The following is a 24,296-nucleotide window of genomic DNA, read 5'->3' as shown; positions in this document are numbered from 1 at the left end:
CTTTTTCACCTACCCCACAAATACAAAATCTTAAATGCCTTGGGAATGATGTGGGCATTGTTTGAAAGCAGAAAGCTGTAAATGCAGTTCTCAGGGAGGCAAAGGTAAGTGTCTGGTTTATAAATGCAAACACATTTCCAGAGCGGCACCTAGTGACCAGAAGGAATAACTGTTACCCAGGACTTTTAGTTGTCTTCTTGAAGCCCTTCAGAAATTCTTGGGAACAAATGCCTCAAATAAAAATAAAAGCACAGGAACAAGGAAACCAGTGTCCTGGCTAGAAATCAGTCGAAGGACCATCACTATCTGTGCCAATGCCACATGTGCCAGAATGTGTAGCTGCAGCCTTTAGAGAAACTCAAGTCAGAAGGTGAAAGAGGCTTTTTGGAAGAGGAGACAAAAGAACATTATTTGGATAAGAGAAAATAGTCAGGATATGACTGACAGGTCTCTGTTTAGAGCAGGGATGGGGAACTTGTGGCCTTCCAGATGTTGGACTACAACTCCTGTCATGACTGGGCTGATAATTAGAGTTCAGCAACAACTGGAAGGCCTCTAGAGGAAATGATGAGATATTCCCACACTGAAACACTTTACTAATTCAAGGAAAAAGTTAATGGAACAATGTGGCCATTTTGGATTGGAAAGTATATTTTAGGAAGTGCAGAATGGGACCAGCAAGCTTCACTAGCTAGATTTCCCCACATTGACCTAGGGATGCCAATAGCATCATGCCTATTTCTTGACATTTTTTAAATATTTAAATTCTCCCTTCTTGAAGCACTACTAGTTTACTCACTTCATTCCACTGTGGTTTTTCAGGATCCCTTCACAGCATTCCACCTGGACAAGACTCTAGTAAGAAAGTACATGAAGCCCTTGCTCATTGGGGAGCTTGCAGCAGATCAGCCCAGCTTTGAACCCAGCAAAAATGTAAGTTTCCTTTTAAAAAAAGAAAAAGATGTAGTAATATCATTACTATTATTCTTGGTGGTGGTGATTTATTTTGAGACCACCCATCTAATAATTGCAGGTTGGTATACTACAATATAGGGACGCGGGTGGCGCTGTGGGTTAAAGCCTCAGCGCCTAGGGCTTGCCGATCGAAAGGTCGGCGGTTCAAATCCCCGCGGCGGGGTGCGCTCCCGTTGTTCGGTCCCAGCGTCTGCCAACCTAGCAGTTCGAAAGCACTCTCGGGTGCAAGTAGATAAATAGGGACCGCTTACTAGCGGGAAGGTAAACGGCGTTTCCGTGTGCGGCTCTGGCTCGCCAGAGCAGCGATGTCACGCTGGCCACGTGACCTGGAAGTGTATCCGGACAGCGCTGGCCCCCGGCCTCCTTGAGTGAGATGGGCGCACAACCCTAGAGTCTGTCAAGACTGGCCCGTATGGGCAGGGGTACCTTTACCTTTACCTTTTATACTACAATATCTAGAACCTTACATGATATTAAAAATACTTAAAATATTAAAACATCATAGGACATGTTGGACTGGTGAGACTGATGGTCAGTCACTAGAACTCCATATATTATATATAGCTTTAAAGTCTCAGTTTGCCCCCTTATAAAAATACGTGTCATCAGATGGAACTGAAAGAGGGAACCAATGGTATCTGCAATGGGATAATGTCTCATGGTTGTAGTGCCACCACAGAGGAGACCCTGCCACATGTTGCCACCAAAGAGGCAATAACCATTGGTGGTACCACCAGTATGTAAGAAGGCTGTGAATTCCCTTAAGCACTGATGTTATATGATTCTGTCTATGATTGCTGTATAGCAGCCAGGCTGCAGCATTCTACACTAGCTGTAGTTTTTGATCCACATTGACCGCATTACAGTAATCCATGGGTAAGAGTGGCCAGGCTACCCTGATCCAGAAACAATCATAGCTGGTGAACCAGCTGCATCTGTGAATTAGCACTCCTTAGAATCCATGAGTGCTCTCAAGTTACACACTGACTCTGCTGAGGTGAGGGCAACCCCATCTAGAACAGGCGAATTTCTCCTTGTGCAATAGACTATTCTCCCCATTTCCTCCCTATGTATGTCTTCTAAATCTGTTCCGGGAGATCCTCCATCCCTCTGGAACAGATTTAAGGATGGTATTGGGGGGAATGTGGAAGTCACATAGTTGTGCATGTGCAACTGTCTCATTGAATACAGCCCATGGGTTTGAAGTCAAGCAAGATCAGTGAAGCCAGTGGAAAGGTATCTGGGTGGCCTATCAAAACAAGAGATACAGAAAAAGGATCTATTTGGGGGTGAGAGAGGCAAGAACTAGTTTTCAGTTGAAGAAAGATGAGGACACTGCCAGAACACAAGAAAGAAAAAGAAACACTAGTGGCAAAGCTACTACTATCAAAATGGTAATGAAATACAGTTTAAGAAATTATAATAAGAAGTACGAAATGTCCAGAGATATGTAACAATTTTTTAGAACATACCTTCTTCACGGGAAAAGAAATAGAACTTGATACCTTATTTGGGCATAATTTTAAAAAGCACCATGTCTCACTGCATGAAGTATCATACTTCATTGTATTCCTTTGACTTCGAAGAACATGTATCTTGAAACACGTGGTGCATTTCATATGCTTTACTAAAGTTTTCTATACCACAGTTTTGAGGTTCTGCCTCGATATCTTTTGTTGTTAAGAACTGGTTTTTAACATGGTCGTTAAGTGTGAGAATATAATATGCTGAATACTGAATGGCCATCAGAACAATGGTTCAGCACCAGTACCCTACTGTATTATGATTTTTAGAAAAAGTATACAGAATCTATACTACATTGACCTTTCAAAGCCTTTTTGTTTACAACTGTTTATGTGTGTATTTTAAAATGAATTGTGAGACTATCTAGGTTCTAACAATAGGCTCACCTGGGATGGTTCTAGAGGTAGAAAAGCTGGACTTCAGCATGCTCTCTGTAGGAGGTTGGACGAGGTCCCCTTTCTGGGGACAGAAAACTGCAATGTGGTCTCTCTTCACAGAAACTGCATGTAGATGATTTCCGTGAGCTCCGTGCTACCGTTGAGAAGATGGGACTTCTGGATCCCAACCGCCTCTTTTTCTTCCTGTACCTCATGCACATCTTGCTGCTGGATGTGGCAGCTTGGCTCAACCTCTGGTACTTTGGACCATCCTTGGTGCCTTTCCTCTTCTCTGGATTGCTGCTTGGCACTGTACAGGTAACCCACAGATCAAATACAACAGGGCAATGAACAGGACAGGTGGGGGGGGTAGGATTGGCTACATGAGGCTGCACAAGAGGAGGCAAGATACTTTTAGAAAGTGCCTATTTTCCTCCTGGCTTCTTGTAACTATTGCTTCTCCAGCTTACCACCCATGGCTGCCCAAAGGTTTCCTACCCTCAAACAATTCTTTCCACTCACCCACACTCTGCTTAAGCCAGGAACTCCTTAAAGCACCTTGGGGATGCTATCTCACTCTCTTCTTTGAAATCACTCCATCAAGCTTTTAGATTAATTCCTCTGCCTTCGTCTCCAGTCACAACGAAGTCTATGCATATTGTTGTTGTTTTAAGAAAATGTTTAGTGCCCTTCAGCTGAAGATCACAGGGTAGTTCACAACATAAAAACAAAAAATGAGAAGACAAAAAACAAAACAAAAACAAACCAATTATCCCCCCCCCCTCCCACAAACACATTTAAAGGGTCATAGAATGTTAATCAACCAAATGCCTGGTTATAGAGAGATGTTTTAGCCTGGCACCTAAATATATGTCATGAAGGCACCAGGTGAGCCTCCCTGGGGAGTGCATTCCACAAACTGGGAGCCATCACAGAGAAGGCCCGTTCTCGTGTTGCCAACCTCCAGACGTCTTGTGTAAGAGGCCTCTGATGATCGTCACACAGAGTCTGGGTCAGTTCATATGCATATTAACGGCACTTTCTCTCCATATTGTCCTAAACCTCTCCCAGCCTTTGCTTTTCACTTCATTGACAAACTTCAGTCATTGTGGCATTGTGTTTGTACTGATGTTTTCCAGGCGCAAGCTGGCTGGCTGCAGCATGATTTGGGACACCTTTCGGTCTTTGGCAAATCTAAGTGGAACCACTGGGTTCACAAATTTGTGATTGGACACCTGAAGGTGAGTAATGGAGCTGGGGTTGTTGCTTAGCATCACTCCAGTGGTAATAAATGACAGAACCCCTTTGGCTGAGACTTTGCTGTGTCCTTTATTTGGGGCAGAGTATAAAGATTCTAGTTTAGACCTCTTATTTATTTCTCTCTTCAGGGGGCACCAGCTAGCTGGTGGAATCACTGGCATTTCCAGCACCATGCTAAACCTAACTGTTTCCGCAAGGACCCTGATCTCAATATGCATCCTTTGCTTTTTGCACTGGGAAAGAAACTCTCTGTAGAGGTGAGTCTTGGAATATTTTGGAAATGGCAGGGGAATGGGAAGCATTGAAATTAGATAGGCGTCTCTGTGCATTTTTTGGTACTGTGGGAAAGGCCTGGGTAAGGCAGATTCCCTGCTTAAATTTAATTGAATCGAGGCAGAATGAGGTCCAAATGTTAGGGAGAGATTAGAATAAGTTTATAGTTTATATTCCACAGCCAAAGTGACATTCCTTTACGTATTTTTAAAGAAGTTATATGCATGCTCTTGAAGACAGGAGTGCCTGGCGTCCTCTGGTCCTTGGGGTCACGAAGAGTCGGACACGACTAAACAACAACAATATGCATGCTCTAGCATTATATTGTTTTGAAAGGTTCACAGTTTTGCAATCATTACCAGATTTATGGCCTGTTTCTAAGTATATTGACTCAGAAGTATATATTTGTTTCTGCATTGGGAAACAAGTTCTGGACTTGAGGCAGAAGAGATTCTGCTAAGCCTTGAGCAAATATGTTAATCCTGGTTAAGTGTTATTGCAATTTGAAAGGTTGACTGACTTTTATTTGACCCCCTTGTTATGATTCAGAAGTTTCTACTCAATTTCATTTGAATAGTGGCTTTTGGGAGTATTTTAAAAATAAAAGTAGAGCAGGTAAGATTTTTCATAATAACCTATGCTGGGCAAAATTTTGAAAATCATCTGCCACTTAAAACCGAACTCATGCCAAACACAATTCTCTGTTATTTTACTGGTAGGAAGCCCTTAGTGAAATAAAATGTCAATATAAATACTTTTACAAATCTAATGGAAGCAATAGCAATCAGTATCTGGCTGATACATTTTGAAGAGTACATGATACATTGTCCATTGCATAACTCTACTGCAGAGCTTTCCAAACTGTCACAAAATGCTAGTGTGTCAGCTTCAGTGTGTAGCCGTGTTGCACGACTACTCCCTGCGCTGCTCCTGGGGCTGGAAAAGGGTTAGTTTAACCTCCAGTTTGCTAGTTCATCTTGTGTTGCAAGATGATGCATGTCTAAAAAAAGGGTGTCACCAACATGAATAGTTTGGAAAGCTCTGCTCTACTATTTCTAGGATGCAAGTATTGCAGCTCTGATTTGGGGTACCTGTAACATCCTTTATTTCTCTCTCCCCGCCTCCAGAGTTTAACCACAACTTTGGGTTGCACGATTGGGTTAGACTGGGGAAATAACACGAAGAGGAAGGTTTAAGCACATGCTGCCTCCCACCAGTTCTGTTCAAGTCAAAACTGAAATCCTCCGCAGCTGGTTTCAAGTAAACAAAAGTCCTGAGAAATCTGATAATTCGTGGATCTCTTGTTTAAAGAATCCTTCTTTTTTGTATGAAATCTGCAATACAATAATAGAAACAATACAACCTGTGCTGTGAGGAGCCTTTTGAATCAAAACACTATTTAACTCCTTGGGAAGTTTTAACTATTTATAAAAATGTAGTATCACATGTTATAACCCAGCTTGTTCATTTTGTTCCTTATCTTCTACTTAACATTCCTGGTAAAAACATACATACTGTATTTTCCTTTCTTTTCCTCATAGCTGGGATAGGTTTTAGGCTTGAGACATAAATTGAACCAATGTACTAAAACTTATTCATTTTTAAAAAAACTTAGGACAAGTATTAATAGTTGGACTATATTCAAATAGGCCTTGTTCAGTATTTGTTTAATTGATACTATAATCTAGGAAGTTGGAAATCTTGAACTAGGTTGCTTCCCTAATTAACAGGGCTAACTTCGTTTAAATTGCCTGCCCCCTCCTCTGCAACTTCCATCACCCCCAGCGAACTTGGCCAATAATCTGGGATAATGGGAGTTGGAGTCCAACAACATTTGGAGGGCTACAGATTTCCTATCCCTGCCTTCTGTTAACTTGTACACAGTTCGAACTCACTGTTTTGTTTGGATGTTATTGAACCGAAACCTTTCTTCTGGTCAGGACCAGACTGACAAAGGTTCAGAACAGAAGAGGTTTACAAGCTGACACTCTCTGAAGACATCACAGCTTCTTGAGCTCACCTTCTTATATCAAACATACACCGACTCTCTTGACGTGCCACTTCAGAAGTCTTCCTCTTCTTCCAGGTCTTTCCTCATGAGTTTCTACCTACACAAATTCTTTTGCCATCCTTTGCACAGTCTGAGCTAAGTTGTCCCTCTGCTGTCCCCTTTGACCCCTTTCAGATTTTCCAGTCCAGCTTTGCTTCAGCTTCTTCTTGACAAATCCCCTTGACCCCAAACTTTCTCTTTTTAATATTCTCTGATATATAAGTGTGGCTTTTTATTCACTGCAACCAACTCCTCTCCCAATCAAAACTGTAGCCTGGTAGACTGATGGTTCAGTACACCAATAAGTGGCAATGGAATGTCCACCCATTCATCTCTCAGTGACAGACTTCTTATGCCCTTTTCAATGTCCACATTCTGTATTACTAGAGGACTCTTACAGTCTCCCCTGACACCAGTGTGTGATAGCAGCTCCCTTTTCCTCTCCAACATTAAAACATATTTGCTGCTTGGCAGGCTGTCAGCTGTGAATCCTAATATGACATTTCTATCTCAGGATTTTTACTGTTTCTCTAGGGGAATAAATATAAATAGGATTGTTGACATAGTCTCATAATTTTTTATCTTAAGTGGCTTATTCATCATTTCCTTTTACTTCCCCTTGACCAAAAAAAGCCCCTATTAAAAAAATTCCTGTTTTGTTAGTGGTTAGATTATTCATGAAAGAATTCACCTAAATCTCTATTCACAGTAGCTCCATTCAAGCCCATGTTGCTTTGATTACGGTACTTAGGTACATGGTAGTATTTCAAAAGGCTCCCTTTGTCTGAGACATTCCTTTCATCCATTAAACTTGCTTGCTTGCCAAAGAAAGAAACTTCACAGCAAAGTATGCTGGTTGCTAGCAATCACCTTATTTCCAGTATGTGTCTTACTCTAACAACAACCAATGTTATTATGCATTCCCCTCTCTACAGAACAGCAGAAAGTTCTACGGCCTGCACTGCTGTGTTAATTGACTTTGATGAGGGAGCCCTGGGGATTAAGGACTGTATCCAACACTGCAGTTCTGTTCATGTAACAGACTTCTGTGTGTTCAGTGGAACTTCCCCTTCTTCTCCTGCCACCTGGCTCAGAGCAGCTAACATCATAAAAACAACACAATATGCATAAAAACAGACACCAATGAATTAAAATACATCTTAAAATTAATTCAGACAAGTTAAAATCTGGGCAGGTGGCAATTATCAGGTTGGAATTGAGAGTGGTTAATGCTTGCCAGGACTAACTGTTTCCACTGATCATACCTGTGAGCGGGCTGGGGGCCTCCTTCAGGCATGTTTTATACACCTGCCACTGCTGTCTGTCGGCTTGTCTTTCACTTCCATGAACAAATATACCCTTTACAAACTCTGGTGGGCATCTCAGTTTAAAAACAGAGAGATCCTCTGCTACCAGGAGCTCCTAATCATTATATCCCATTTTTAAAAAATCAGCAGTAGAGACTGCACTGTTTTCTAGAAATTTGCCTGACAAAGTAACAGTCAGTCATCATTCTTACCATAACAATAAGTAAATCTGGCCTTTGTAATATACAAGCTCTCTCTCCTCCTTTTCCTTCTGGTCTGGCCTCTCAATGATATGTTTGCACTATATTTGCCCTTTTGGGACGCCACCTGTTTCACAGATCCACAGCATATATATTTCTGGACAGTGCTGGTGCCAGGCTATTTTGCACCCACCAATGGTTAACTTCCATTTTAAAAAAAACCACAGATGTATTGTAGAAAAAATGAAAAGGGCAAAACTTGAAACTGCTAAACTTACGGTATTTTAAATTGCAGGAATAAGTAATACAACAATCCTTGATTATCTTTCTCAAATACAAAAGAAAATGTTTTAGCACACCAATCATTTGGAATAGTCTTGTGAATTGTGATGTTAAAAATGCAAGTCTTTTCAAAGTTTCAATTTTGGGCACATCAAAATCTCCCTTTGCGTGCCTTTTCCTTTGCAAATGTTGTCACTTCAGGTCAAGTGCTGCAGCTTGAGCATGTTCTTTCCCCCCCTTTTCCTTTCTCAAATCCGTTATTACTTTATTCACACAACATACATTCTTTACAACAGACAACTCCAAAATAAACAGACAACTCCAAAATAAAATCATATGTAACAAAACCATAAGTCTCATGTTTTCAAGTCATATAGTTGCCAAGCCAACTAGTCTCTTTTGCAATGTTGTTGAGCCCGTGTAAGTTTCTGTAAGTTTGAGCTTTGAGAAACTATGTACAAAGTAGAAAACAAAAATAAAATGCTATCAGAAATTTATAAGAAATAACAAAAACTAATCTGTATTAAAAGGTCAGTACTGCACCCATCTCAGGTCTGTGCCCTAGGCGATGGCCTAGTTGGCCTATTGGCAGCACTGGCCCTGGTTCTGGGCGGTCAGGACCCAAGTGTTTGTTTCATCAGTATGGAATTAATTCCTGTTGGTTAAATTGCTTTTGGTCTATCCTGATTCACTCCATCTTGACCTTATCCATTTTTGTAGCTACTTCAGTGTACAATGCATTCTTCTCCTTATTTAGTTGTTCCCTACAAGTGCCTTCTGAGGTGAATCATGAATATTCCTAGTAATGACAAGCAGCAGCAGCAGCAGTGAGGGAGTGGGAGCTTGCACAGGCTGGGTGAAGAAACTGGGGAAGAAGGAGTGAGTGGTGAGGAGGGAGCCCAAGGGCCAGGTTTGAAAATGCAAAGGGGGATGTTGCAAAGAGAACAGAGCCTGATGCTCTTGTGCTTTTGGTTGGAGGTGGACAGAAATTGCAAACAGGGTTGAATGCAGAAAGGTTTGGAGTGAGCAGCAGGTGGAGCTGCTGGGCAGGCACAGCAAGGGCTCAGCCATTGATAAGGTTGCCAGACTGTGGCAGTTAGTTAGAAAGACTTGAGGAATCGGGCCAATGAAGAGCAAGCAATTAGCCAGTCTGACTCTCGGCAGAGCCTCCAGGGTTGGGAAAAGTGGCGCAGTCCCATTTTGGAAGCCTATCATCCGCTGACTCATGTAATCTATATTGAACTTGCAAAGGAAAACATCGCATACTGAGCTAGACCAGATCTGACTCACAATTACCTACTCTGATGGGCAGCAGTTCTCCAGGATTTCAAACAGGAGGCTTTTCCAACCCTGGCTGGGAAATGCCAGTAATTGACCATTTTGCTCACTTTACTACTGAGCAAGGTCCCTTCCCTTGTATCACTTCAAACTATAGGTGAGAGATTGAATGTTTCAGTCCTTTCCCATATAAAAAGCTCAGTGCACGCACAAAATTAGCATATAGTCGTACCTTGGTTTTTGAACAGCTTAGTTCTCAAACGTTTTGGCTCCGGTTTGCGAGCTATTTTGGAAGCTGAATGTTTGTCGTGGCTTCCAATTGGCTGCAGGAGCTTCCTGCAGCCAATCAGAAGCCGCGCTTTGGTTTCCGAATGTTTTGGAAGTCAAACGGACTTCCAGAATGGATTCGGTTTCTACTTCCAAAGTACAAATGTATTGGGAAGAGGGGTTCTGGTATTTACTGATAATGTGGTTTGACTTGGAATAAGGATGCTTGACAATTTAGAGATCTGCGGATTCTGTTGCCCCTCCTGGATTAATATGTGGAACAGAGCTTTGTTTTTCGCCAGCTTGAGCCCTTCCCAAATGTTTGAGCATAGCTCTCAGCTAAAAAAATAATAATCAACATAAGTTAACATGTTTTTTGAGAGAAAATATATTTAGAAATGCATATTCAAATAAGGGTTTGCATGTATTTTTTGTGTATTTGAAAAGACTAGAGAAATGCAGAAATGGAACAGACAGGGATGAAATCATGCAAAAATGGAAAGTGGAAATACAGTCATACCTCATGTTACGTTTGCTTCAGGTTGTGCGTTTTCAGGTTGCGTCCCATGGGGACCCAGAAGTACTGGAAAGGGCTACTTCCGAGTTTTGCCGCTCACGAATGCGCAGACGCGCAAAATGACGTCATGCGCAGAAGCGGCAAATTGCGACCTGCACGTGCGCAGACACGGGTTGCGTTCTTTTCAGTTGCGAACGGGCCTCCGGAATGGATCCTGTTCGCAACCAGAGGTACCACTGTAAACTGATTCATCCATCTATAGCACTTTTTGTGACCATTTTCTCCCTCTTACAGCTTGGTGTAAAGAAAAAGAAGTACATGCCTTATAATCACCAGCATAAATACTTCTTTATCCGTGAGTATAATTTCTTTTCTGCAATGGCTTTTTGGACAGCATCAGAAATGGTTTTAGCCAAATTTATGGACGGCAAGGCTGTGTGCTATGTCCAGTACTAGAGGCCGTATGTCTGCCTGTTTCTGGGGGCACCTAGAGAATATGAGCTGAGTAGGTTTGTGTGGAGAAGATGGGCCACTCATTTCTTTTGAGCCAACTAAGAATGTTTCTCTGAATTCTTCCCTAGTTGGACCACCAGCTCTGGTGCCTTTCTACCTGCAGTGGTACATCTTCTACTTTGTTGTCCAGCGCAAACAATGGGCGGTGAGTATGCCTGAGCCCAGCTTCCCCAGATCAGCTGCCCTGGCATCAACGGAACAGGCTTGTTCCATGAGAGCTAGGAGCTCTTTGCACCAGACGTTTGTCAATGGGACACTCTGTAGGACTCTACATATCTCTCACACCCATACTTGGCTTCCCTGTTTCCAAAAAAATATATTGTCTTTCAGTCTGAAAAAGAAGAAGGCAAAACTATGGATTTGGTTTGTAAACTTGCTGTAGAGAAGGGAGAGAAGGGAGATCTTTAGCACATAGCCATGTCGCTAAACTCACACAAGTTGCTTAGCTTACCTGCTTTCTGTTTTCCTAGCCTCTTTGTCGCTGGGGCTGCAATACTGCACTTTCATTCTTTAAAAAATAAATGAACTGGAACTGAAGACTTAAAGCTACTCTCCAGTGTTTATGCTAACATTTCCTCTACACTGGGCCGTTCTCAGTTTAGGTTTTTCCTCTTTCTAAATTAGTTTGCCGCTAGGTTTTTTCCAGTTAAAGTTTAACCTCAGACAGTCAAGGCTTAATTGCTACATTAGAGCTGAAGAACTGCAATTTCGCAACAGGGTGACCTCTTCAAGAGTTATGGTTCAGTTCCTGAGATGCAGTGCCCCTTTTCAGCTCCAGGTTACAGATTTATATAAATGGATATGACCTGATCACAGAGATGGGTGCCCTTGAAATCCAGCCCTATTAAAACCTATTATAGCAGTAGTTATCACAAGGGTGAGCAAATCAGAGGTGTGGTTTGCACAATCATACAGTGTGGGCAATGGTATCAGGGAATTGGCAAAGAAGTGTTGAATTGTCCAAAGGACACAGTTCGTTGGGTAGTATAGAAATGCCTAAATAAATAAATAAATAAATATAAATTAAGGGGAAATAGTTAGGATCCTCTGGGAGCCAAAGTGTATGACCTGCTTTAAGCCTGGCTAAGCTGGCACTTTCTAAACTTACACTTTATTACTATTGCTATTATCATTTATTAAATTTATTTACCACACTTCATCTGAAGATCACCAGGCAGTTTACAACATAAAAACACAAAATTCATAAAATAATAGCACAAAACAAAACCCAAAGGCCTAGTTGGAAAGGAACATTTTCGCCTGTTGCCTAAAGATATGTAATGAAGGCACCAGGCAAACCTCCCCAGGGAGAACATTCCACAAGTGGGGAGCCACTGCACAAAAGGCCCATTCTCACGTTGCCACACTTTGGACCTCTCACGGAGGAGACACATGAAGCCTTAGATGATGATCGCAGGGGCCTAGGTCAGTTTGTATGGGGAGAGGCAATGCTTGAGGTATTTGGGTCCTGAGCCATTTAAGGCTTTATAGGTCAAATTCAACACTCTGAATTGGATGGGCAGAAAGAGGGCAGGATGTGGGGAATGAAAGATTAGATGAGGGATAACAGGAATGCGTATAAGAAACTTCTTGACCGAGGCAAGTTTAAGCATGTGGACACTTAAAATAGCTTTGGGAGATATCTGGGCTGTTACCTTTTCAATATATCAGACTGGGGGCGAGCACAGGTTTAGTGATAGGAAACTGCATAGGTGGCCTCTGAGACTGTTGCCCTACATGAGCAAATTGGTGGGGGAGGTCTGCAGCACTATGACATGGCCTTCTGCAGAGCATTCATCCTTTCCTTTGCAACAGGATCTGGCCTGGATGGTGACTTTCTACATCCGTTTCTTTTTGACTTACTCCTATCTACTGGAACTGAAGGGTCTCCTTGGTCTCTTCTTTCTGCTCAGGTGAGTTTTATTTGGATCCATACCCTCACTATTACTGGTTATGTGGGATTACCATATAGTCTCTGCAAGTCAAAGATCTTTGTTTGCACTGCAGCGCCACATTCTGGCATGGTCAAGAAACAGAACGTTTCCAGGATATTGAGCCATGCATTGAGAAGGGCCTCATGGTGTGCGCGCACACACGCATGCACACTGTGTTTCTGCATGCACAGATGCATTGAACCTTCCCCAGGGTCACAGCAGTCTGGGCTCTACCTGTCCACGTCCCTCTGCCCACCATAGCAGCAGGTATTTTGTTCCTGCAATACTAACGTGAAGTAGCCACCCCTCCCAGTGCCCGCTCTCACAGTCAGTTAGATTGCACTCACAAGCTTGCACCAGAAGAATGGACCCTACTGCCACACACCAGCCATAAATGTGGTTTAAGATTTGCTGATTTGTATCAACTAAAATGTTGAACATACATTCTAAAACAACAGCAACAAAACCCCTTTCTTGCTAAGAGAAAACTATATAGTTTTAATCTTCACCCTTCCTATACATCTTTTCTCACCTGATTAGTTTTCCTTTGCTTGGTGTGGTTTTGATATTGTTTGGATTGCGGCTCTCTACTCCCCTTCAAGGTGTGTGTGTGTGTTGTTGTTTCAGTCAAGTATTGGTGCTTTTCAATAGGTTCAATACAGAGGCAAGTCTTCCATCTCCAGAAGCTCGGTCCTGGCAAAGAACTCTTAATTATTGGCTCCGTCTAAATTTAAATCCACCCGGTCTGCTGCCCTTATTGACACAAGACCCCCATAAAAGTGTGTGGTTTAAAATTGTGCACCAAAAACTCCTATCCTGTGGACTCCACCCACATCAGCTTCTCATGATAGGCTTTATTAAAGCAAAAAGGCTAATTGGACAGCGTCTGAAGGACTTAGAGCAACAGAACATTATCTGGCCGTTATAAAGAAATTCTGTCCTTGGTATGCCTTTTTTTCCCCTTCTCAGTTTGATTCCCTGGCACCATATTTGTATAAATTAACTATCCCAAAATACAGACGTGCCTTCACACTGGCCAGATTGGATGTGATGCCCTCTGACGCACTTGAGGGCAGATACCAAAAGATTCCAACTGAGAAACACTCTGCCCCTGTGGAGATGGTAATCTGGAAACAGTGGCTCATGTTCTTCTGTCCTGTCCTCTTTATAAAGATCTGAGGAATGAGTTCATTAACCCACTCTTTCTTACCATCCCAGGCCACCCATCTGAGGCCACATTGTTCTTTCTTTTATCAGCTCAAAATGATCAGACAACAGCAAAGGTTGCTAGGTTTATTGAGGGTACAGTGAGATTAAGGGCCACTATCTGAATGATAATCTTGGCCATTTGATTGCCCTTTTTACCCATTGCTGTCTTTTTTATTTGTATATATTTTATTTGTATGTTGCTATGGCTGTTGGCTAATGCAAATAAAGTGTATCTTATCTTATCAATAGGTTGTGTGGGTTTGGTTGGATGGAAACACAATAATTTACTTCTGTGCTTTGTGCAGATTTATAGAGAGTCACTGGTTTGTCTGGGTGACACAAATGAACCACATCCCAATGAACATTGATTATGACAAGAATGTCGACTGGCTTTCAACCCAGGTAATGTGCACAACGATCCCAGCAGTTATGATCATGAATATGAGACTTATACTGGAGGTGTCTATCATCTTAGGAGCTGAAGTATAATTGAGTGCCCGGAAGGGTTGGGTGTAACTGCATGTAAGAACTAATTGTGGAATACTAATAATGGGTTGGGGTGAAAGAGGACAGACTGTGGGAGTAAAAGAAGATTAGAAAAGGAATAACATGAATGCTTGCAAGTGTCTTCTTGACCCAGAACTTTTATACCTCTTGTGTAAACACATGGAACTTCCATCAATTATTGCTGCTTGAAGGCCCCATCAGGTTGAGTCCCATGTCCAGTGAAATCCTAATCCATCCTTCCTACCGCTCTCACTGCATTCATTATTTTGAACATGGGATTTTGTCATGGGTGGGTGGGGTGGCTGCTCACATGCTCCACATTTGGGCCCCAGAAGTCAGGCAATAATGGTGTTACTCTCTGTTCTGACCCTCTGTGGTTGACATGGGAACTGGGAAGGCACCGTATTTTTCGCTCTATAAGACGCACCCGACCATAAGATGCACCTAGTTTTAGAGGAGGAGAACAAGAAAAAAAATATTCTCTCCCTCTCTGCGCAGCGCCTCTCCAGCAAAGCAGGAGGAGAAACGGAAGGGGCTCTGTTTCTCCTCCCGCTTTACTGAAGAGGCGCTGCGCAGCTTTCCCTCTCTGCGCAGCGCCTCTTCAGTAAAGCGGGAGGAGAAACAGAGCTCCTTCCGTTTCTCCTCCTGCTTTGCTGAAGAGGTGCTGCGCAGAGAGGGAAAGCTGCGCAGCGCCTCTCCAGCGAAGCGAAGTCAGAACAGCAAGAGGGATCGTTGCTCAGCGAAAGCAGTGATCCCGCTTACTGTTCTGGCTTCTGGGATAGCCGTGCCAAGCCTCTTCAGGGCAGGGGGAGCGTTCCTCCCATTGCCCTGAAGAGGGTTCGTGCGGCTATCCCTGAAGCCAGGAGAACGGAAAGCCTCCTGAGCGCAGCGGGAGGAGCGCTCCTGAGGCTTTGCGTGGCTGTCCCTGAAGCCAGGAGAGCGAGAGGGATCGGTGCGCACCAATCCCTCTGCCTCTCCTGGCTTCAGGGATAGCTGTGCAGCCTGCATTCGCTCCATTCCCTCTTACTTTTTAGGAGGGGGAAAGTGCGTCTTATAGAGCAAAAAATATGGTATATGAGGTGTTGAAGTTTTTTGCAAGCGGGCCCATGTGGGGCAAGGCGATCTCATAGGTAAACTGCTCCCAGTTGTTAGGTCCATCTATTTATTATTGTTGTTCTTATTCTAAGGACTAGGATGGGGAGATGAGGGTATGCCACTGTTCATTGGGGTGCCTAGCTAGAACTGAAACATGAATATCCTCATGTGGTGCCTTTTTAAATATATTCTCTCTCTCTCCAGCTCCAGGCAACATGCAACGTAGACCAGTCCCTGTTCAACGACTGGTTCAGTGGGCATCTCAACTTCCAAATTGAGCACCAGTGAGTATATTCTTCTTTTTTCACCAGTTGGAAGGTGTCTTGAGGATATCAACTAATATGAAACCTAGAAAAAGAATGGGATCTATTTCCCTGAGAGGCTTATTTCATGCTGTAGTAGTAAATGGCCTTGTAGGGGGTTGAAGGGGATGGAGGCCTCATAAGAAACCTAACAGTTCAAGAGCCTGGAGTCCTTTATGGTATAGGTGTGATTCAGTCATGTGGACAACTGAGCTTGTAGGGGCTTCACGTGCTGCTGCTGAAGCATCATGTGGGTAGGCTTTTGGTTATACAATGGTACCTCAGGTTACAAACTTAATTCATTCTGGAGATCCGTTCTTAACCCGAAAACATTCTTGACCTGAGGTACCACTTTAGCTGATGGGGCCTCCCACTGCTACCGCACCGCCACCACGCGATTTCTGTTTTCATCCTGGGGTAAGCTGAAGTACTACTTCCGGGTTAGGGGAGTTTGTAACCTGTAGCGTTTGTAACCTGAGGTACCACTGTAATGAGGAAGCAGAGCTGGACAAGGGATATTACGAAGTTGAATTCCTGTGTGAAAACAGCCTTGGACCAGGGAGGCACCCAGGACATGATAAGCTTAAGCTGGCAATGCAAGAGGACCCAATGCTATGATTAGAATTTTAGGATAAGGCCCTCTGCAACAGTTGTTTACAGATGAAATCATTAATGTTGTAAGTGATTATTTGGCGTGGGCAAGCTTCACAAAGAAGTATTGCACACACTAATGAGATTTTGGGAGGAAGAAGAAGGCTCTCTAGAGCTCTGAGGAAGCCATGAGACCTGGCAGCTGCCTCTCTCCCTCTCTCCACAGCCTTTTCCCCACCATGCCTCGGCACAACTTCCACAAGGTGACCCCCTTGGTGAAGTCCCTATGCGCAAAGCACGGCATCGAGTACCAGTCCAAGCCTCTGCTCACAGCCTTTGCAGACATTGTACAGTAAGTATCAGTGAATGTGAAAGCACCAGCACCCCCTTCAAATTCCAGGAGGAAGGACAGCTCCCCTGCGGGGGGAGAGGCATCAGACCGACATCTTGTGAGAGGGCACAAAAAGAAAAGGGAAGGGGGGGATAATATGGGACCTCTAGCCTCCAGCCGTTGCTTCCAATAATGCGAACTGGGAAGAATGCTCCGAGGAAACAATATTTGTTAACGTTCAGAGTTTTCAGCACTCTCTTAATTGCTCTAGAAATCATAATCAGGGCTGCATACATTCTGCTTGCTCTCCTCCTAAAAACACATCAAAACTGAAGGAATTGGAACATTTCTGAGCCAAGTTTATGCAAAGTAGATGCACACACATAAGTCAGGGATGGGAAACGTGTGGCCCAGCAGAAGACTCCCATCAGCCTCTGCCAGAAATAGCCAATAGAAATAGATACTGGAAACCACTGGAATCTAATGCCGTTGTTAAAAAGCACCTTGAACGCAGGTTGGGGAAGTTTGAAAATGTTGGCACTGCCCGTGTTTTGGCTCTCCCCCTTCAAATATTCCTATCTGATCATAAGGCTTAGAAACAACAACACAGAGATTAGTGCATGATTAGAGAATAACTCCTACGCTTTATGCAAGGAGGTCTGTAGAATATGCACATCCCAGAAAAATGGACAGCCTTCAATGAATGAGCACAGAGTAGGTGGAAAGCTAATTGGGAAGGCTGTTGATATTAATGTTAATTTATGTACATAGTTTAAGTCTCTTTGAGTTTACTTTTAATAAAAAAGCTAATAGTCAATTCAATAATAATAATAATAATAATAATAATAATAATAATAATAATAGCTAGTGAAAATAGTTTGCCTGAGCTTTTGCAAGAGCATGGTGGCAAAGTCGAAACAAGCATTTGTGGATTCTGAGCTCTGTGGGTTAGTTCACACATACCTACTGCATCTCTTGACTGCTTGGCTCCTCAAAACTTGCAGACAAAGTGTGCAGACTGAGCCCACTGAAAATAACTGCTCTGAGATGACTTGACAGTTCTGTCCTGTCTCACCTGGAATGGCTCATTCGTACAGCATTTGCTGCAGCAATCAGGTGGTGAGCCTGCATGTGTGAACCAGCCCTGTGGCTCTCTCCATGAGAGGGCGCTGCATCCTTCCTTGTGCTTTTAATGCCACACCCCCCCCCCACTTGCTGCTCTATTACGGGTTTTTCCTTATCGTAACATGCTCACTCAATGACTATAGTGCCCTGAGAATTCCTGGCTCAATATCAAATCTCTTTTTCTGGTTTGTTTCTTCATGTTTCCTGACTTGACCCTTTTTATCCTCGTTCCAGTTCTCTGAAGGATTCAGGAGAGCTCTGGCTCGATGCGTACTTGCATCAGTAAGAAGCAGCTGACATCTCTCACCCTTGCTGCCTCCTGCCATTGGCATCTTGAAGAGAGCAGAGGCCTGGCTTAATCAACCGCGGGCAGCTGGCTGAGCTGAATGCTGGGACTGAGTATGATGTTTCAAGAAGTCTTGTTCCTTCCTCTTCACTCATGCACCTCACGCTCCTCCTTTCTGCTCTTGAAGATACTGCAACCTTTCCAGATGTGCACGTTCACCAGGGAGAATTCTTCAGGACCAGGAAACGATGCTCATTTCTTTGCCGCCATTTCACTTGCTTTGTATGTAGAAGGGAAATCTTACTTAGGGATCTCTTAAGGCTTCTGTCGCCCTGGGGTTGAGCTTGCCTGGCTCCCTCCTAGAGTAAACAAGGACCGAGGATGTGGATGTAGTCTGATGAGCGAGGTGGAGAGGAGAAGGCCTAGGGAAGGAGAAGAAAATGCAGGATCTGAGGAGCTGTTGGTAGAAAGATTAGGACACGAAAGCTTGAAGTTGGGAAATGAGGCATAGCCAGGATTAGAAAAGTCAATAGATGCCAAACTGCTGTGCAGGTGATTGTGAGAAGAGAGCAGCCAAATACTGATACAGGCACACATTCCAGGGCCAGGCTAGAGAATGGCCAGCCTATCTTAACTACAGAAAGCAGTCTGGGCTAGGCTTTCTGAGCTCAGGAGTCCAAGACATTCCTGGGTGTACTTTTCACAAAGACAAAAAAGTGCCTTAATTACAGACGTGGCACTACTACCGCTCCACAGGGCCATATTTTGAAAGGGGGATAATGAATGTCTGGTCTGGCTATTGCTCAAACTTCCAGAGGCAAATTGGGAGTATGAAGATGCCCAAGTCTCTCAGCTTAGCTACTGATATGCCTCGAGAACAAATAGTAAATACTTTCACACAACTGGAACTGCACTCTTTCTGTATTGCTCAGTTGCTAAGGGCTGTTTCTAGATCACATACCTGATTTGACTAATTCTGTTCTACAAATAGGGCTAAACCTCTGGGGTGTTTGCTGCTACAACAGAGGGGGTGACAGCAACTAAAGCACAAGTCCAGAGCAGGCCTTCTCAAAGTTTTCATAGTCTTTCCTTGTCTCTAAATCAGCCTTTCTCAACCTGTGGGTCCCCAGATGTTGTTGAACTGCAACTCCCATCACCCCTAGCTAGCAAGACCAGAGCTCAGGGATGATGGGAGTTGTAGTCCAACAACATCTGGGGACCCACAGGTTGAGAACCGCTGCAATTGAGAATGAGGGGAAGAAGGGTTTGAATTTTCTCATGCTTATTTCACCTGGTTTCTGATTAGAGTTTGAATTTGATATCCCGCTTTATCACTACCTGAAGGAGTCTCAAAGCAGCTAACATTCTCCTTTCCCTTCCTCCCCCACAACAAACACTCTGTGAGGTGAGTGGGGCTGAGAGATTTCAGAGAAGTGTGACTAGCCCAAGGTCACCCAGCAGCTGCATGTGGAGGAGCGGAGACGCGAACCTGGTTCCCCAGATTACGAGTCTACCGCTCTTAACCACTATACCACACTGGCTCTCTTAGTTGTACAATTAGTTTTTATGGGGGGAAAGTCACCATGAGGTGTCTGTAATTCCTTCATGGCTTCTTATTCACACAGATTATTCTTCCCTTATGGTGAAACTGGGAAGCATAGCCTTGGGGCATTTTGGCTACTGAAAACAAATGGCACTTCATGGTGACATTGGTCCCCCCCAGACAATTTGTGTGTTATCAACTTTCTCTAACAGCTAAGAGATGCATCTGCTGGATCATTCTGTTCTTCCTGTTCCAAAGGCAGAGAGTAGGAAGGTTCAGACCCAAGTTGCTGCCTTGGGCTTCTCCAGGAGGAAGGGTGGGATATAAATAGAATAAATAAAAAATAATAAGAAATAATAAAGTGAGACTTCGATTCTCCAAAGGAGAGACCATATGGAAATGCATCTCCCCACAAAATGGGTTTTGCCTTGCAGTTCAATGATTGGGTTTACACAGTGCTATTTTTCTAGAAAAAGAGATGCCAGAACTCACCATGACTGCCTCCCTTGTTTTCTTATAATGGCAATGGCAGCCACCTGAGAAGTGCCAGAACTGAGTTCCAGTGAGTTCTGGCTGGAAAAAAAGCCCTGGGTTTATATGCATAGCAATGATTAGGAGAGAGGGACCTAAGCTGAGAAGTAGACCAGAAATCCATTCATAATGAAAATCTGTTAGAATGGAGTTGCCAAACCTCCCAGCGACTGGGTATTAGCTTTCCATATGAATGCCTGGTGCTTTGAGACAAGACCCATAGCTCTAGAGAGGAGTTGCCATCCACTGATAAGCTTTAAAGCATTAACATTCCAGCCCAGAGGGAAGGGTGATGCAGCCTTCAAAACAAGCCAGTATATCGCCTCTGGTTCTTTCTTGTATAATGTGCCTCTTAGGAATGCTTTTGGAGAAAAAGCATGCTGCCTTGGATTGCCACCATAGCCTTATGTTGCCATTTGAAAGAATCTGTAGAACACGAAAAGCACATCTGCCAAATTAGACATGTGGAGTTGCTCCTGGCATTATGTTCCTTTGAAAATGAAGCCCTAAATTGAAGCATCTTTCTTTTCTCAACCTCTATTCTTTCCTTCCGTGAGTTGATGCCAACCTTTCTTCTTCCAGTCTTCACTATCTGCTGATTTTATATAAGCAGCATGTGATGGCTTCCTTCCTTCCTTCCTTCCTTCCTTCCTTCCTTCCTTCCTTCCTTCCTTCCTGTAAACCTTTCCTGATTGCACATGTTGCCATCTGCCAAAAACTGCCAATGACACCAAACTAGATGTGGTGGTGGAGAACCAGGACTGGATCATCAGTTTCTTTAAATTTTGACAAATAGGAGCTGCAGGTGTTTGTGCCCAAAATCTAAATGGGGATCCACCCTTCACTCCAGTTGCCATTTGCCATTAGAGAAAAGGTAAATGTGCACACGCTGCACCCATAAAGGGGCAATAAAAGCAACTTGAATGGCTTAATTCAGTGGGAAAACAGCACATGTATTAACTTTTCAGGTAGTTGGCTGCTATTTGTCAGTTTTTAAGAGGCATATCTCTGCTGCCTTGTCTAGTTTGGCCCTGCTTATTATAGAAGTGCCCTTTGCAGGGTTGTGGCATAGGATAAAAGACACCACTACCCCTGCGCTTATTATTAAGAGAGGATGGAAAGGCTGGAGGCAGAGGAGTGTTTGTCTCCCCCATGGGTGAAAACTCTGGACATTCTCTTGCGTGTGAATTTTTTGATGGGGATAATCATACTGTAAAAAAAAAAAAAAAGAAAAGAAACCATAATGTGAGTGTTGAATAAATAAGAGTAGGTTAAGCAAACAGTGTGTGCATCCTTTTATCTTTTCCACCATTCTGTTCATTTTCCTTCTTCTCTTGCTTCATACCATACACCCTGCTCCCCAACAAACACATATGTTCATTGAGTGTGTGAGGAGGTAGGGCGATTGTGTCTCCTGGCCATGATCCTTTGGCAGACATACATGCATCACTAGCAAGAAAAGGCTCCTTTCTGTGGATGGTTTTGCCACCAGTCCTCCTGTGTGCCCTAGCCCTGAACCTAAATATTAGTGAAGGGGGGGAGGAATTAAAGTAGTTCACTCTTTTCTTTGCTTCCACCCAAAACCCTTTCCCCACTTTATAGCTGTGTTAAACAGGGTAAAGATAAAGGGACCCCTGACCATTAGGTCCAGTCGTGGCCGACTCTGGGGTTGCGGCGCTCATCTTGCTTTATTAGCCGAGGGAGCCGGCGTACAGCTTCTGGGTCATGTGGCCAGCATGACTAAGCCGCTTCTGGCAAACCAGAGCAGCGCAGGGAAATGCCGTTTACCTTCCTGCTGAAGCGGTACCTATTTATCTACTTGCACTTTGACGTGCTTTCGAACTGCTTGGTTGGCAGGAGTTAAACAGGGTAGATTCAGTCAATTCACCAAAGTGGTGCTGATCCAACTTGCATCCATCTAAATATAGAATCCAGCTGCTTTTCCTTGCAGCCAGCATCCCCACTGTCATCAACATGTCTAATTTCCAACATTCCCCTGTCAGCTTACAATCCGACAATGCTAATTGAAGTTGAAATCAATCTGTAAAGCAGACAATGAAGGAACTGCTGAGAAAAGTGCTAACAAGTGAAGCAAGTCTATTTCATCCCTTTTGCTGAGAGTCAATCTGCCTTCAGCCATTCCATTCAGGCTGCATCCCAGTTGGTTAGACCATGGTGCTGATAACACCAAGGTTGCAGGTTCGATCCCTGTATGGACCAGCTGCATATTCCTGCATTGCAGGGGGTTGGACTAGATGATCCTCAGGGTCCCTTCCAACTCTACAGTTCTATGATTCTATGATTCTATGACCTGAGCAGGCTCTCTGAGAAGTTTGGAAAGCAGTATTTTCTGATGTTCACATTTGGAATGGCATGATACCATGGGCGGAACTGGAATTCAACATATCACTAAGTGAGGTATGCACACGGGGAACAAGGTCTGCTGATGCAATGGGACTTTTCCCCTTCTACCCCTGTGCACTCCTTGAAACTGTTCTGTGGTCCCCCCCCAACTGCCTAGAGCAGATTTAGGGGTCACACATGGGGGGAAGAGAGAGAGGAAAGCCCTATTGTATGAGCAGACCTTATTGCACGCATGCAGCAACTTAGTTGAATCCCATCCCACTCGAGTTTCATGTGGATTTGAAGCTGCTAGTGCCTTTGTTTGTTGGGGTGTCCACACAACACCCTCCTCATCTTAGTGGCAGCCTGCAGTTTCCCTCCACTAAATTTTGATTTTCCCAATTGTAGGATAATCTGATAAAGGAATAAAATCTAATATAAAATTGCATGTCACCTGACTGGACACACTGAAGTGCATTGTTTTCCTAATAAATACGTGTCCAAAAAGAGGTCATGGACACCATGTGATTTATTGCTGACTTGCTCCTGACACATGCAGAGCTATGCATGTGGGAAGGGATTTATGGTGTCCCTGATGGTATATGTGGTGGAGATTGGTCAAGAGGCAGGTATCTTTCACTTGTGCCAGCCTACAGAAAACATACCGTTTGCAACAAAGCACATGCTCCAGGCAACACCCTGGGGCATAAGATAAGATAAGTCCAGAGATATAAAGCCTGATGTGTATGGGTGGGTGGGGAGTGCCATAGTTTCTCAAACCCACAGATGATTTTCTTTTCCCACACTCTTGGGCTGCTGTTGCAACACAGAGTGATGTATTCTGCTAGATGATGATTAGGTGTAACACAAATCAATTGCAAATTTAAGAGGATGGGTGTGCAGTGCAATACATTTGATAATACTGAGTATGGATGTAGCATAAAATAGCCCCAAGATTTCTCTGCAAGAAGAGTTGTCTTAGTCAACTGCTCCTCTGAAAGGTAAAGGACCCCTGACAGTTAAGTCCAGTCGTGAATGACTCTGGGGTTGCGGCACTCATCTCGCTTTACTGGCTGAGGCAGCAGGCGTTTCTCCGCAGACAGTTTTTCCGGGTCATGTGGACAGCATGACGAAGTCGCTTCTGGCAAACCAGAGCAGCGCACGGAAACGCCGTTTACCTTCCCACCAGAGCGGTACCTATTTATCTACTTGCACTTTGATGTGCTTTCGAACTGCTAGGTTGGCAGGAGCAGGGACCGAGCAACGGGAGCTCACCCCGTTGCGGGGATTCGAACCGCCGACCTTCTGATCGGCAAGCCCTAGGCTCAGTGGTTTAGACCACAGCACCACCCATGTCCCTAACTGCTACTCTAGCTGAGGCAAAAGATGTCTACATATTTCCTTAGAGGAACAGCTGCAGGAACCTTCCACTTTGAAATCTTGAAATTAACTATAAGAATGCTGTTGCTGCTATTTATTTATATATCAACATCATGCTCAAACCATCCAAGTCCCAAAGTTGAACCGTTCTCCAACAGAATGCAAAGGGGACAGTGCTGAATAAATGTCCTCCGCAGCATCGACATTTATTTGTATATTTCAATCTTTCTACCATTTAACAAAAAACAGGGTACATAGAGATTCCAAGCCCTCTCCCATCCAGGCTCTGACCATAT

At 43.7% G+C, this 24,296-nt stretch overlaps 1 protein-coding gene and 1 long non-coding RNA gene across 3 annotated transcripts in view; one reads left to right on the top strand and one right to left on the bottom strand.

The window, feature by feature from the left end:
* Nucleotides 1-21,557, top strand: part of LOC310666401 (acyl-CoA (8-3)-desaturase-like) — a 27,173-nt gene extending 5,616 nt beyond the window's left edge. The window contains exons 2-14 of one of the 2 annotated variants that reach the window (XM_083417132.1): nucleotides 823-933; nucleotides 2,997-3,194; nucleotides 4,016-4,117; nucleotides 4,265-4,393; nucleotides 10,605-10,665; nucleotides 10,892-10,968; nucleotides 12,639-12,736; nucleotides 14,272-14,368; nucleotides 15,773-15,852; nucleotides 16,688-16,813; nucleotides 18,152-19,335; nucleotides 19,399-19,510; nucleotides 19,753-21,557. In XM_083417132.1, coding sequence (XP_083273258.1) covers nucleotides 823-933; nucleotides 2,997-3,194; nucleotides 4,016-4,117; nucleotides 4,265-4,393; nucleotides 10,605-10,665; nucleotides 10,892-10,968; nucleotides 12,639-12,736; nucleotides 14,272-14,368; nucleotides 15,773-15,852; nucleotides 16,688-16,813; nucleotides 18,152-18,203 — 1,131 coding nt within the window. In that variant the 3' untranslated portion in view covers nucleotides 18,204-19,335; nucleotides 19,399-19,510; nucleotides 19,753-21,557. Of the gene's footprint in view, nucleotides 1-822; nucleotides 934-2,996; nucleotides 3,195-4,015; nucleotides 4,118-4,264; nucleotides 4,394-10,604; nucleotides 10,666-10,891; nucleotides 10,969-12,638; nucleotides 12,737-14,271; nucleotides 14,369-15,772; nucleotides 15,853-16,687; nucleotides 16,814-18,151; nucleotides 19,511-19,752 lie in introns of both variants that reach the window. The other variant, XM_083417131.1, reaches the window with a different exon arrangement.
* On the bottom strand, nucleotides 20,248-24,296 carry LOC310666504. Its single transcript, XR_014505934.1, has 2 exons — nucleotides 22,589-24,296; nucleotides 20,248-21,783 (listed from the first exon to the last, which is right to left on the bottom strand). It is a non-coding gene; the product is annotated as an uncharacterized lncRNA (long non-coding RNA).

This window comes from Podarcis tiliguerta (assembly GCF_965153285.1).
Source record: "Podarcis tiliguerta genome assembly, chromosome: 1".
Classification (NCBI taxonomy): domain Eukaryota; kingdom Metazoa; phylum Chordata; class Lepidosauria; order Squamata; family Lacertidae; genus Podarcis; species Podarcis tiliguerta.
This window is presented reverse-complemented; position numbering and strand designations above follow the sequence as displayed.